The sequence below is a fragment of the Carassius carassius genome, chromosome 1 (assembly GCF_963082965.1).
Source record: "Carassius carassius chromosome 1, fCarCar2.1, whole genome shotgun sequence".
NCBI classification, from domain to species: Eukaryota; Metazoa; Chordata; class Actinopteri; order Cypriniformes; family Cyprinidae; genus Carassius; species Carassius carassius.
In genome coordinates, this window is record NC_081755.1 from 30,643,870 (window position 1) to 30,658,076 (window position 14,207).

A 14,207-nucleotide genomic window follows, 5' to 3' on the forward strand; every position below is an offset into this window, starting at 1 on the left:
TGACGTCAACCTGTTTCTTCAGCCCAGGTTGGATGTTAATAATTAATTATAATAACACAGAGTGATATAGAGTCAATATCACACATTAAACTGTATTATTATCACTAAAAATACATAATTTACACATCAACACAGAATAACATGAACGCTGTGGGATAAAGTGTGACTTTATATTTGAGAAATACTTGTTTAAAAATGAATAATAACTGTCAATTGATTTGAAAATAAAGCATATATAAAATCTTAAACAGCATAAAAGTTAGTAAGCAACAGGTGTGGTCTTCATAGTTTGTACTTTGGATATGTATGACAGTAAAAGAGGCTGTAAACACAGCCTGATCAGAACTGATACAGGATTGCTCTGACATTGTACAGGGAAAACAATATTTAGATAAGACGACGGATTAAATATTTCCTGGTCCAATCGTCTCAGCTGTGACAGTCAAGTCATCAGGAATGAACATTATGTTAGGAGAGCAGCACATTTGACCACGAAACACTGAACAGACTGGATCAGAATGGATGAGATTACAGAAATATCCCACGGTCACGGTCAGTACACACTTCTGGATAGACTGCCTTCGCTAAATATACAAGTTACTGCACAGTAATGTACAATTTGTTGCAAGATCATTGTAACCACAGCTAAAAACGATAGATTGCAATGGTTTGTTCAGGGTAGCTGGTTTCATACTGCAAATGATGTGTTAGTTATGATATTTAGAAAATAGATTATTACAGATTATCACAGTTAAATGTCAAGAATATTTAGCAAGAATCCAAATAACTGCTATATTACAGATAGACTATCACAATCAGTGTTATTGAAAATGAATTTACATCATTTTACAGATATTGCTAATTTTACTACATTTTCTAAAGGGATTGTTCAGTGATTATAGTCAAATTCAGACATGTATTAGTTAATTTCACATTCTGTTGTGTTGATCTTTTTAGTGACAGCCAGCAGTACAGTAACACGTGTTTTGCCCTTTTAGTCAAAAAAGATTTTTCATTACCGCAAATCTTCTTCTTTTTTTTTTTTTTTTTACAGCTCTAACGTCAATAGGTAGTCATGGCAGTGTAATAAGGCCAAAGTTATTTATCAGATGTTTGATAATGTCAACAGAGGTAGACCCACAGTGTTTGGTATTTGTAACACTTAATGAAAAAGACCTATACTAAACTTCCAAATCAATAAGGCATGCACCAAATGAAAATTTAATGAAGCAATTAGTGTCTACAGACCAGTCTGGTGTGTGCTTATTATATAATACTATTATCGAGCGAGCAATAATTTCAATATCTAGCAGCTGATATTCATACAGCCTTTTTATTACTGTTTTTACTGCTACCAATTCAGACCGAGCAACATAATATTGTCATGTAACTTACACAGTTCATGGTAAATTAAATGTCATATGGTAGAATATTATTTATGCTTACCGTTTCCCTTAAATGACTATATTTATTTTGGCTGTACCCTTCCATGATATCAAGTACTGTACAGTCATGACTGTAAAATTAAAATTAACCCTGATGCCAAATAAATAAATGCATGGAGATTAAATATAAATTTGCTGTGAAAGTGTTTTATAATTTTAATATCTTAGGAATTTAAACCTAAATTTATGATTTCTGCATTTATATTACATAAACAATGTCTATCATTTACAGTTTCAACAAACTAATTAACTTAACATGATGCATATTTGTCAGTCATTTATTATTAAAACAGACTCTGTATTTATCTTCAATTAATCCAATTCATTTCAATCTCATACATTAAGTAACTGAATATTGCCTGTTCCACAGCTATGTAGTGTTCCAATACATTCAATTGTTTTGAACAAATTCATTCTCATTCTAAGCAATATGAAAAAAGAGCATTTTGAAAATGTGATTATTTAAATAAAATCAAAGAGATGCATTGCAAACAGTTTATAATAAACTATGCCATGATATTTATGAAAAATATGCAATAAAAAAAAGTTTGTTTGTTTTGTGAAATTTTGTTAAATTTGGCCTTTTGTCATGTCTATCTTTTTATCCACAGAACAAGGCATTTGTCTTCCTGACTGTCCTAAACTGAGAATTGTCCTGGTTGGAGTGACAGAATCTGGGAAAAGTGCTGCTGGTAATGCCATTATGGGCAAGAAAGCCTTTGACGAGGTTGGGGTAAAGACCCGAATGAGTTTGCCATGTCAGGGTCTTGTGAGAGGACAGCAGGTGCTGGTGGTTGACACCCCAGGTTGGGAATGGTTCAATGTCAATGGCTCCTCTGCATGGTCGGTGAAGAAGGAGATAATGAGAAGTATGAGTCTGTGCCAGCCTGGAGCCCATGCCCTGCTGCTGGTGGTGCCACTGTCCTTCTCGTTCTGCCAGCGTGAACGTCATGCCGTGGAGGAACATGTAGAGCTGTTTGGTCCAGAAGCCTGGAGTTACAGCTTGGTGCTCTTCACCATTTTAGACAGAAAGAAGTTACGTGGCTCCACCTTAAAGCAAGAAGTGATGTTGAACGTCGAGCTACACAGGCTGATTGTCAAATGTGGAGGCCGTTTCTGTGCTCTGTACAGCAATCCCAAAGCAGGGGAGGACCAGGTGGCTGGTCTTCTGGCAAAGATCAAGAAAATGGTGGCTACCAATGGGGAGACTATGCTCTCCAGTGAAAAGGTGTTGGAACGGGCCAGAGAAATGGAGGAAGAAGAGCTCAGAAGATTGGAGGAAGAGCGAAAAAGAGATGAGAAAATAGAAAAAGTGAGAGAGTTAAGAAGGTCGGGAAGGAAAATGACCCAACGGACAGTGGATGGTAGGCCAATGTTCTTGTCCTTCAGACTCATTAAATTATATTAATGTTCTTCATTGTTTTGAAAAATGAAAATATAATCAATTTATATTTGTGTGAAATGTAATGACCAATTTAAGAGAGATTAAAACCAATTTGAAACAATCAAAATTTCAAGTAAAATGTAAAACTTAAAAAAAAAATTACTTTTGCTTTTGAAGTGGTTTCATTTAGGCTCATTTCCATTTATGTTTTAATTCATAACTCAAAACTTTCAAATCATATAGATAAGCAGATTAATTGACAGTAGCAGAATATTGACACTACTGTTTTGTTGACTTTGTATTTTCCTCATATTTAAAGAAAGTTTGCATCACTAATTCTGTTACTTGTTTATTATTGTCAAGCTGCTTCGAAAGATGACTTGAGATCCTCCAAATTAATTTTGTTGAAGAAATAATAACACAAAAAAACAATGCCAATATTAGTCAAAGTAGTGCCATATTTAATTATTGACAGGAAAACGAGTCTGTGACGAACGAGTGCATTCACTGTTGATTAACAAATTCTGATTGTTCAAAAACAGAATCCATCAATTAAACTGTTTTGAATATTGTGAATTGTTTGAAAATTGCGTGACCTCATAAGTAACTACCTGCGTGCCACTGTAAAGACTTGAGACAGTCTGTCTCTCACAACCTCTTTTCTATTCGTGTTAAATTAAATATGGCGCCTGGGTGGTTACCTGAGTACGTCCGATTTGCTTAGATGATGTTTTTCTTGTTTTCTACAGAACAGAAATATTCAGCTAGGTACAATATGAGCAGTGACCAGCCTCTCAGTTACAGAAACAGTGTTCGTCAGAGCTGCAAACAACAATGAACGACGGAAAGGAAAGGACCTCGCTTAAAACACAAATATCTACAACTCACCACCAGAGGTCATCATCACCGCGCATCTCCATTCACCACAGAGTGATAGATAACCTGTGACACCAAACAAACCGACAAATGAGGAACATGAACTTAACAGCACTTTTTAACTTTAGATGATTTATATAATCAAAGCTCAGTCAAAATTTATTGTCGCAATATTTTGTATTCAAACTTATTTCCCTGCTGTGAAAATACTCTCATGGTAACTAAAGAACTTGAAAAAACAACACCCACAACATTCTGCTCCTACTTTTGTCAGTTTTAGAGTTTAAAAAACATTTAACATTTTTAAATCTTGAAATGTGTATGCTTAATAAATCTAGGTTTTCGGTGACATTTTAGTAGTGAAGCTAAATCTTAGATAACTTCCTTTAATATGCAAAAGAAGATGCATGTGTTTGGTTTTTCTAGTTGTATTTGAAGAATAAAAGAAGACAAGTTGCAACATTTGTAATTATTCCTCTGCTGAAAACGGTCTGTGGCTTTCAAAATGTCCCTTTATGCTGATACACCTACTTTATCATATCACTATTTGCCAGTGTTTAACTGAAGCATGTGAAACTCACACCACCACCCTAAGAGCAAATAACATGATAAACTGCAAACGCTTTCACACTGATCCAAAAATGAGATGTAACCAGACCACTTATCTTAAATATAAACACTTGTATATAATATAAACACTCCATTATAAATCATAAGTGTCCTTGATCATAAAAGTCCTTGACACATAAGACAGAAACATTAATGCAATTAATTATATTATCAGTTATATACAAATGTGATTCGACAGTGTAAATCGTGTGTACATATAATAAACAGATTTTTAAGCTTAGTTTTTTAAAAGTAATAATTTTTAACATTCATATTATTATGTAGCCTACTACAAATTGAGCCGATCTCAGTAACGCTTAAATATTTACTAAATTGAATTATTAACAAGTCAGAAAGCTTGAAAAGACATAGGCTAAGTGTTGATAATTAATTAGTCTTCCAGGGGTCGGTTGCACTAGCTGGACGTAAACCCGGTAGACTAGGCTGGACATAAAATCCCATTTAAAGTTTTTCAAGACTCCAGCAGGTGATAAATAAAGTATATGAACAATGCAGTGATAATTGACATAGCATTTATTACAGTATAGAAACTATTCTGCCTTATTATATGATAAAAAAAAATGTTTGTAGTATATAAATAAATCATTATTATTTGTTATTGTCCAGCAGTTATAGATTTCTAACTGTGCGTTCACAGTAGTAGGAGAGCATAAAAAATTGCTCTGGCCACCCTGCTCACAACGCTTAATACAACAAAGTATTAAGATCCTTTACCTAATAATGTATAAAGCACTGTAAAAATACTCTGATGCAAATAAATGTAACAGACAATGTTACTTAAGTAAATATAATCAAGTATAAACATTACTTAATGTAAGTATAATCAGGGAAATTTGTTTAAAAGTCAACTAGGACTACTGTAATATTATTTATTATATGATTATTCCTGTAACATTACTGTACATCAGCAACTCACCAGGAATATGAACAATCTCAGACACCTTGGTTCACGTATTTTTCTTGTTTAGTTTTTTATTTATGTCCCTGTACACAAACAGGGCCACATCATAGATTATTGCAAACCTGCCACAGCAATAATCAACCTGTCCTCCATTTTGCTTGGGATCACTAATGTGGTCGGAGATGCGTTCTCTGGAATGCTCTGAAGCGGTGGACTTCTACGTTTCGATTGGTGCTGCCAAACTGTGTCATACCTCATTACCATAAAGTTGCCCTGATTTCAACTCTCCTCGACGCTCTCAACATCCAAGTCGTGCCGTGCCACGGCTCGACGCTGGCTCTCATTGAAAATGAATGGCTTCCGGCCACTTTAACGGTCTCGACGGTGGCAGTGTGAATGCACAGTAAGCCAATGCTGCGTTCCAGGCAGGTTTTTGAGCCCGTAAATCATGACTTCAAACCACGACTCACGACTTTGTAGCGTTCAAGGCAAGTCACGCCAAACTGCATGAGCGCAAGTAATTGTAGCTAGATTATTAATTTTATTGCAACGTTATATATTGTCCTAAAGTCTATTTCTACCATGTACCACTTGCATAAACACCGCATCCGTAGGCAATATTATCCGTAGGGGCTGCCATTGTTTTTTCGCGGGCTATGTGATGTCAGAGCTCAGAACTGGGAGTACATCAATCTGGTACAAGTTCACAGGTGGGAACTCAAGGGTTTTTCTATGAATTAATTAGAGAAGAGTCCCTTTTTATGTGCATTGTATATCTGTTTTTGAGAGACGTGCGTTAAGGGTTGCTTAGCCACATTCCTGGGGGTCTTAAACCTAGTGTTATCAGATAGTGTGCCTTTGGTTGCTATGGAACCAGAGGCCTGTTCTGCCTTTTTTGAGGTGATAGTTGCATTTTGGGTAAGTGTTAGAGGAGGCGTAAAAGGAGGCGTTAGAGATTATTTGTTAAATATAACAAATAGTTGTGTGTCTGATTGGTCCAAATGTTACACCAAAGTCCCATTTACCTCAGCAAAGACATTCATTGAACATAAACATATAGTCAGCTATAAAAAAAAATAGAAGCATTGCAAACTATTTATTATATTTTACTTAACCTTGATGAAATATGTCACAGCAATGTGCAGGGAGACCCCATAAAAACACGCTGACTTGTTATGAAATGTTTACTCAATTAAATCATGGCTCGGTGGCTGCACATGTTATGCTGTCTTGAGCAATTCAGTTTATATCAGTAGCTGTAGCCATTGCTGCATGAACGTCATCACAGATATATCTATAACTGCAGGAGACTGTGTCGGCTGATCATAGTTTCAGTTGGTGCAATAGGTGTAAACATTTATCTATGGAAAGCCGTTTGAGACGAAACCTATTGAAACACTTGCAATGCACATTGAAACACTTGCGATACACATTGAAAACTTGCGATACACATTGAAGCACTTGCGCATACATGTGAAACACTATATATATCTGTGCATATGTATGAAAGACATGCGGTTACATAGAAACTCTATGCATAAACTGTTCTTCTGTTTCCAAGTGAACTAAACTTCTGTTTGCAATGAAATGACTTCCAGACACACTGAAAATGTTTATGCTCTCTCACACATGAGAATATTTGAAAGTGCAGTCTTTGTGCAGGTACAACAGTCTGTGGGCGATTACAGGGTATATGAAAAGTGTTTCTATGTAACCACATGTCTTTCACAGATATATAGTGTTTCCCATGTATGTATGTATTGCAAGTTCCCCTTCGAGGGAACTTCGAACTGCATCAAATGACACTTTGGGGGGAAATGGGTGCGCAGCACGCATGGGTAGCTCTCGAGGGGGCTGCTTGCGAGGATTGTGAGAGATTACCAATCCAATGCTCTCCTGCCCCGCGGCTTCTTCCGCACGTGCTTGAGCTGTCTGCTTCTGAGGACATAGACGTGCTCAGCTTCGAAGGCAGGGATTTTGGGGATGACTCGCCACCCCATGTCCCCACATATGAGGAACTGGTGGAGGTGGTCTCTCGTGCGGTGGCCCGTCTTAATATCATTTGGCCATATGAAAGTCAGGAAATGCTTATTAAAAGCAAGTTGGACGAGTGTTTCCTGCAGCACAGAGAGCAACCTTATCATCGGGGTTTACCATTCTTTCCCGATTTACACAACTCGTGGAACAAACCACACTCATCTCGCGTGTCCAACCCCCTGTGCTAAAATGAAAGCTTTAGCCTAAGTTCTGCCAGGAAGACTCAATTACTTCGTCACTAATTACCTTCATCATTATCCAATCACGTCTTTATACTTTGGTATAAAAGATCGTACTTACACGTTTGAGTTCGCAGATGCCGACGTGATAACAACCTCCACCCTCCCCACCACCACCAGGATGGTCCTGTACTTACCTTGCAGGGGGGTCAGCTGCGCCCCTGCCTTCATCTTCAGGCAGGAAATGCAGGTCCGCTACCCTCGGACTACGAACCATGGACGGGGCATTCCACCAAATAAATTTATAATTATGCTTGCTGAGTTGTCAATAAATGTATGCTTCGTACGTTTTATCTCCCGAGTCTTTTTTGGTAGAACTATAGTAATATCTTCAGGGGGCAAGAGAGCGGTTATGGGATGATGCCTATTTAGCCCCCGAGTCTGCATCATCCCTAAAAACCCCAGTGCTGCTCACTAAACTGTGCCGTGATACATCTAGCCTAGGTTTTCTGCGTGCGGCCCCACCTGTGGGGGAGCGATCGAGGTTGCCTCCTCCACGGAGCCCACGGGAAATCGATGTTGACTTCCTGCTGTCAAGTGTGCTTCGGGATGCATCAGTTTCCAGCAAACACGCCCTGCACTGTCCGCCCCACAGGCTTGCGGCCAGGCAGCATTCGCATCCGCACATCGAGAATCGTTTTCGGCCTGTCGAGGCAGGGGCTGAGGCCCGGGGAATGGATACTCCATCCCGAGGTGGTGGAGTCAATATGTCAGAGGTTCGGCCCAGTGGAAGTGGATCTATTTGCGTCTCAAGAGACGACTCACTGTCCACTGTGGTTCTCCCACACATATCCAGCCCCACTGGGGTTGGATGCCATGGTACAAACGTGGCCGGGGCTGCATCTGTATGCTTTTCCCCCGATCGCACTGCTCCCGGGAGTTCTAGAGAGGGTTTGTCATGCTGGCATCAGTTTATTATTGGTAGCCCCTTTGTGGTCGGCCCGAGTATGGTTCTCAGACATAATATTACTCCTGGATGGCCCTCCAAAGGGAGCTTCCCATCAGGAGGGACCTGCTGACACAGGCAGTGGGCTCAATATTTCACTTTCGGCCTGAACTATGGAAACTGTGGGACTGGCCCCTGAGGGGGCACAGTACCGAGAGGCCGGCCTGTCAGCAGGAGTAGTGGAGACCATACTCAGCTCTAGAGCTCCCTCCATGAGGAAATTGTACAGCCTGAAGTGGAATGTTTTCACCATTTGGTGCAGAGAGCGTGAAGTGGCCCCAGTTAACTGCCCAGTGGCTTCAGTGCTGGAGTTCCTCCAAGATCGCTTCTCGGCTGGTCTTACCCCGTCCACTCTCAAGGTGTACGTGGCTACCATTTTGGCTTTCCACACTCCACTGAGTGATGGGCCTCTTGGGAGACAGCCGTTGGTCATACGTTTCCTCCGTGGGGCTTTGAGGATGAGACCAGGGTTCCCTCTTGGGAGCTGGCGGTGGTTCTCGAAGGGTTGGTTGAGGCCCCCTTCAAAACCGCTCGAGTTGGCTGAGGCCAAGAACCATTCCCTTAAATGTGGCTTTTTTGTTGGCCATTACCTCTCTGAGGAGGGTAGGAGATCTCCAGTCACTCTCTATATCTAATGGGTGCCTGGAGTTTGCTCCAGGCGACATCAAAGCCATTCTACATCCGACGCTGGGCTATTTGCCCAAGGTGCCGTCTAATGTGACACGGCCTACAGTTCTGCAGGCTTGTCATCCTCTGCATCACGTGACAGCGGATGAGGAGAGACTTCACCTGCTCTGCCCTGTCAGAGCTCTCAAAATATATATCCAGAGGTCCTCCTCATGGCGGAAGTCAGACAAGTTGTTAGTGTGTTTTGAAAGAAGTGGCTTCCTGCTTCCAAACGGACCATTAGCAACTGGATTGTCCAAGCTATATCTATGGCCTACCAGGTGCGCAATTTGCCTTCACCTCTGGCCGTGAGGGCTCACTCTACCAGATGCATGGCATCCTCTAGAGCCCTCCTTTCAGGGGCCTCAATCCAGGAGGTCTGTGATGCAGCAGGATGGGCCACCCCTCATACTTTTATTAGATTTTACAGCCTGGACATTCCATCGAAACCGGGCAACCTTGTGCTCTCGTCCTAAGTGTATCTATGCGCAGCTTCACACTAGGACAGGCAGGGCTCATTGTGGCATAGTGGGTACTCGACGCAGTTCGAAGTTCCCTCGAAGGGAACCGTCTCAGGTTACAACTATAACCCTTGTTCCCTGAGAAAGGGAATGAGAACTGCATCCCTTCGTCACACCTCCCCTGCCTGGGAGCGCTTGCTTCATCAGAGAAGCTATTTCTGTTGTGTGCCGGCGTCCTTTTGTAGCTTCCGCATATGCCGTCACACATTACGTCATGACGCAACACCAATCAGGATTGGCTTAGTTTCATTCATACTTCAGAGGTGCTACGCTGAGGGGCATTTCCCCCCAAAGTGTCATTCGATGCAGTTCTCATTCCCTTTCTCAGGGAACAAGGTTTACAGTCATAACCGAAGATGTTTTCAATGCGTATCGCAAGTTTTCAATGTGTATTGCAAATGCTTCAATGGGTTTAGTCTCAAATGGCCTCCCATGTTTATAGCCTATTCCGGCCCTCCAATCATCTTCATACGGCCCGGGAGAAGAGTCGCACACACCCCTTGCCATTGACATATTATACATAAACACCTCATGACGTGCTGGAACGTAATCCAGCATCGCCACCATACTGGTTAGGTCTCCTCACTCTACGCTAGCACCATAGTCAATCGGAGTCAACGCAGAGCGAGCAACTATGCTTGTATTTTGTGCATTTTATGGTTGAAATAACCTGAGCAGTGTTGATACTAGATTGATCGGGATAACCTTTCAGAAGTAAGATTGAACAATAATTTTGGTTATTTTACCATTTCTAATATTATGTCATCATAACTAACGTTACTTACATGTAACATTCAGCAGGAACTGACAATGCATGCGTGTGTAATTTGCATAGCGCGATGATGCAATATTTGCACTTTGAACCTTTCTTATTTTAATCTTTCCTCTGCCATGGTTCTTGTTTATTTATTGGGTCATTCCTGGTATGTGGTAACATATTGGCTTCAAAAGTGTTTTTTTTTTTTGCATTCTACCAAAGTAGTGACATGTTTAACTATTAGCAATGCATATTGGTCAAGCTCAGGGACTCAATTTTTTTAATTATGGGTAAATTGTTCAGACACTGGCCATGAAAATATTCCACCCTGTTAGGGACATATAGATAGTTATCACAACGTTAATAATGTAAATGTTAATTTTCTTGGATAGTGTATGTCCTTTATGCCATCTTATTATTTTTATTTTTATTTTAAAAACAATAATTAAAACAATTATTGATGAATATAATATGTCTTAATTATTAAGAACAGGTACTTTTTGTGCCAATTTTTGCCAGTAGGGTTGTAAATAATAATACAAAATTGCTAAAAAACATGTATATGCTGTTAGTGCTCCTCACCTCTCAAAATAAGACAAAAATATGCCAAACATTTAACGATGCTGTCAATTTATTAATTAAAATGACTTGTCTAACAGGATGGAAAGGAGCATAACAGGGTGGAAAACCAGTGAAAAACAGGTTAGTTAACGGTGGACTTTCCGTCATTGTCCTGTATGGTTTCCCATCTGTAATGTGTGGAAGTGGTACTGCACCTTTATAATATTGTTTTTTTATTATGATGATAATTATGATGGAAAAAATTGATGCTGCGTTAATTGCATAAAATATTTTTATATTACCACGCTCAGCCTAGTGGGTGGTCTTTTTTCTTTCTTTTTTTTATACAGTGACCTTGGAGCTTAAGGGTTCTGCACAGTATCTTTATATATATATATATATATATACACGTATATGGAAATTTATTTGCTGTATACACTAAATACTATTTATTCTATTACAATTTCCACCCTGTTAGTTGCACAAACTTTTGAGCTAAGTTAGCCGTAGCTCATTGAGTGATCAACATTTAGCTAGCTAACCTTCTACAGATTAACAGAACTTTGATAACTATGTCAGATTTAACTGATGACACTCAACTCTACCTCTCATTCCATCCTGATGATCCGATGGTAGCTGTTCGCATCTCAGCTTGTATAACAGACATTTCTTGCTGGATGAAGGACTTCACCTTCAACTCAACCTTGCCAAGGAAGAACTGCTTGTGGTTCCAGCAAACCCATCGTTTAAATACAATTTCACCATCAAGTTGGGCACATCAAACATAACTCCTTCAAAAATGCCAGAAACCTTGGAGTTATGATTAATGATCAGCTAACTTTCTCAGACCACATTCCTAAAACTGTCCGGTCTTGCAGATTTGCTTTATTCAACATCAAAGATCAGGCCCTTTCTTTTGGAACGTTGCACAACTCCTTGTTCAAGCTCTTGTTCTGTTCAGGCTGGACTATTGCAATGCCCTCTTGGCAGGTCTTCCAGCTAATTCTATCAAACCTTTACAATTAAGAATCAGCAAAATTAATTTTTAATGAGCTGAAAAGAATACACGTCACACCTCTGTTTATCAATTTCCACTGGCTACCAATAGCTGCTCGCATAAAATTCAAGGCATTGATGTTTGCCTACAAAACCACCACTGGCACCCGTTTACCTAAGAAACGGGTCCGTAGAAAAAGTCGCTTGTTTTGGGCTTGTTTTCACAGGCCTGGTTGCTTATTTGTCTCGCGAGACCTGGCAACACTGCTGGTGGAATGACCTGCCCAACTCAGTCTGAGCACCTGAGTCCTTATAGCCATCTTTTCATGAATCTGTTTTCTTTTCATTTCATTTATTATACAATTAACAAAAAATAAATAAAACTAGCTCGCTCGATCTTGTTCTATTGTTTTCTTTTTATTTATTATATCATTTAAAAGCCCTTGCTACGTGTACTGCATATAGGCTAAGCCATATTCGGACGGGACTAGTTTTCTAAACTACGTTTGAGTTTGGATTCTTACCACCTGACGTCTGCGATTTTCATGTACCAATTCGGACGGGACTAACATCTCCTACAGAGGTAGGAGGATCTTTTTTGTGCATCTGGGCGTCACAGAGATCACGTATGCGGTCGTTCGGATTGATTAATATTATTACACAATAAATACTAATTGGGTAGGACAGCAAAACCATGGTTTCTTTAGTTTACCTTTTATTTTTTTATTTTTGTAGTTGGCTAAACCCATGTTTAATCTTCATAAAGGTACATCTGTAATTAAAATAGTATGTAACTGAGTGTGCATAAATGAATGTGAGTAATCTTACATGATGCTGATATTACAATAGCCAGTATTAACAGTTTACGTGATCTGGCCCTTGATTTTATTATTATTACTATTATTATTATTTATTATTTCTTTGCCGGGAAGCAAATATATAAAAAATGCGCGTGTGGTAAGAGCATCTACGGTAATTCGCGTTGGCCAAAACACACGAGGAAACGCGTTGTGAAATAAAATACCGCTGGCAATCACAGACATTCGCATTCGGACGGGATTAGTTTTCTCAGAGGATCACTGAGTTTGCTGAAAAACAGTAGGTAATTTACCCTGGAATTATCACAGAGGTTGTGTGAGAAAAACACAGACGTGGCAGATTCGGACGGGATTAAAATCACCAAGTACGTCTGTAAAACACAGATTTCTCTAACGACCCCCTGTAAAACTAGTCCTGTCCGAATAGGGCGTTAAGTGAGACTTGTTATAGCTCTTATATATCATTGCTCATTTGTTGTTATTGATTGCTTCCATTGTCCTCATTTGTAAGGCGCTATGGATAACAGCGTCTGCTAAATGACTAAATGTAAATGTAGATTAAAAAAAAAAAACTGATAGGACAAACATTCTCCATAATATAGCCTAACAGGGTGGAACTTTAAGGGTGAGACAAGCAGGATAACATTTCAAAAACGGTAATTGAAGAAAAGTGTAAGAAAATAACTATATTTTCACATGATTTGTATGATTAGAGGCAGTTTAGCCTAGTCTATAACCAGTGTTGGGGAGTAACTAGTTACATGTAACGGCGTTACGTAATTTAATTACAAAATAAATGTAACAGTAATCAGTTACAGTTACTAAGAAAAAATGAGTAATTAAATTACAGTTACTTATGAAAATTGTAACGATTACAAAGAGGATTACATTTGAATATTTACACACATCCACATACAGCTTATTTCTTTCCCAAATTGCACTAAGACATATGGCCCATAATCTCCGAGACGCGGAAAACACATTCGTAGAATCCAGTCAATGGAATTCAGCCTATAACGCGGACGCAATATGCCACATTTTGGACGAATAAATCAAAAGTAGGTCAGTACATTTGAATAAAAACGCGATATGGACTGATGTCTGTGAATATTAAGCCGCAAAAAGACTGAATATGAATCCTGCACGTTCTGCGTGTCTGTGGAAATCAGGCGCTGACTGGACATCGGGAGAACCGGGACTATTCCCGGTGGCCTGGCAGAAGATTTGGCCCTATACTTTAATATTGTCATTGTATAATTGCAGGCCGAATATATTAAAGCGATTATTTCGGAATCCGCCATTCGATAATTAAATCTCTAATAAATCATGAATCGGTTAGTCGTGACTGCCAATGATTGGGCTCGCGCAATCTCCGAGCCTCCGCCGAACGGTTTGGATCAGACTCCGAGTAATCAATGCGAGAGAGAGAG

General features: G+C 39.5%; 1 protein-coding gene across 1 annotated transcript; it reads left to right on the forward strand.

Annotated features, from left to right (window-relative positions):
- Positions 1 to 339: 339 nt before the first annotated feature.
- Positions 340 to 3,714, forward strand: LOC132117164 (GTPase IMAP family member 8). The gene is made up of 3 exons (XM_059526299.1): positions 340 to 552; positions 2,057 to 2,809; positions 3,579 to 3,714. The coding sequence occupies exons 1-3, from the start codon at positions 519 to 521 to the stop codon at positions 3,665 to 3,667; spliced, it is 876 nt and encodes a 291-aa protein (XP_059382282.1). The 5' UTR covers positions 340 to 518; the 3' UTR covers positions 3,668 to 3,714.
- Positions 3,715 to 14,207: the final 10,493 nt, after the last annotated feature.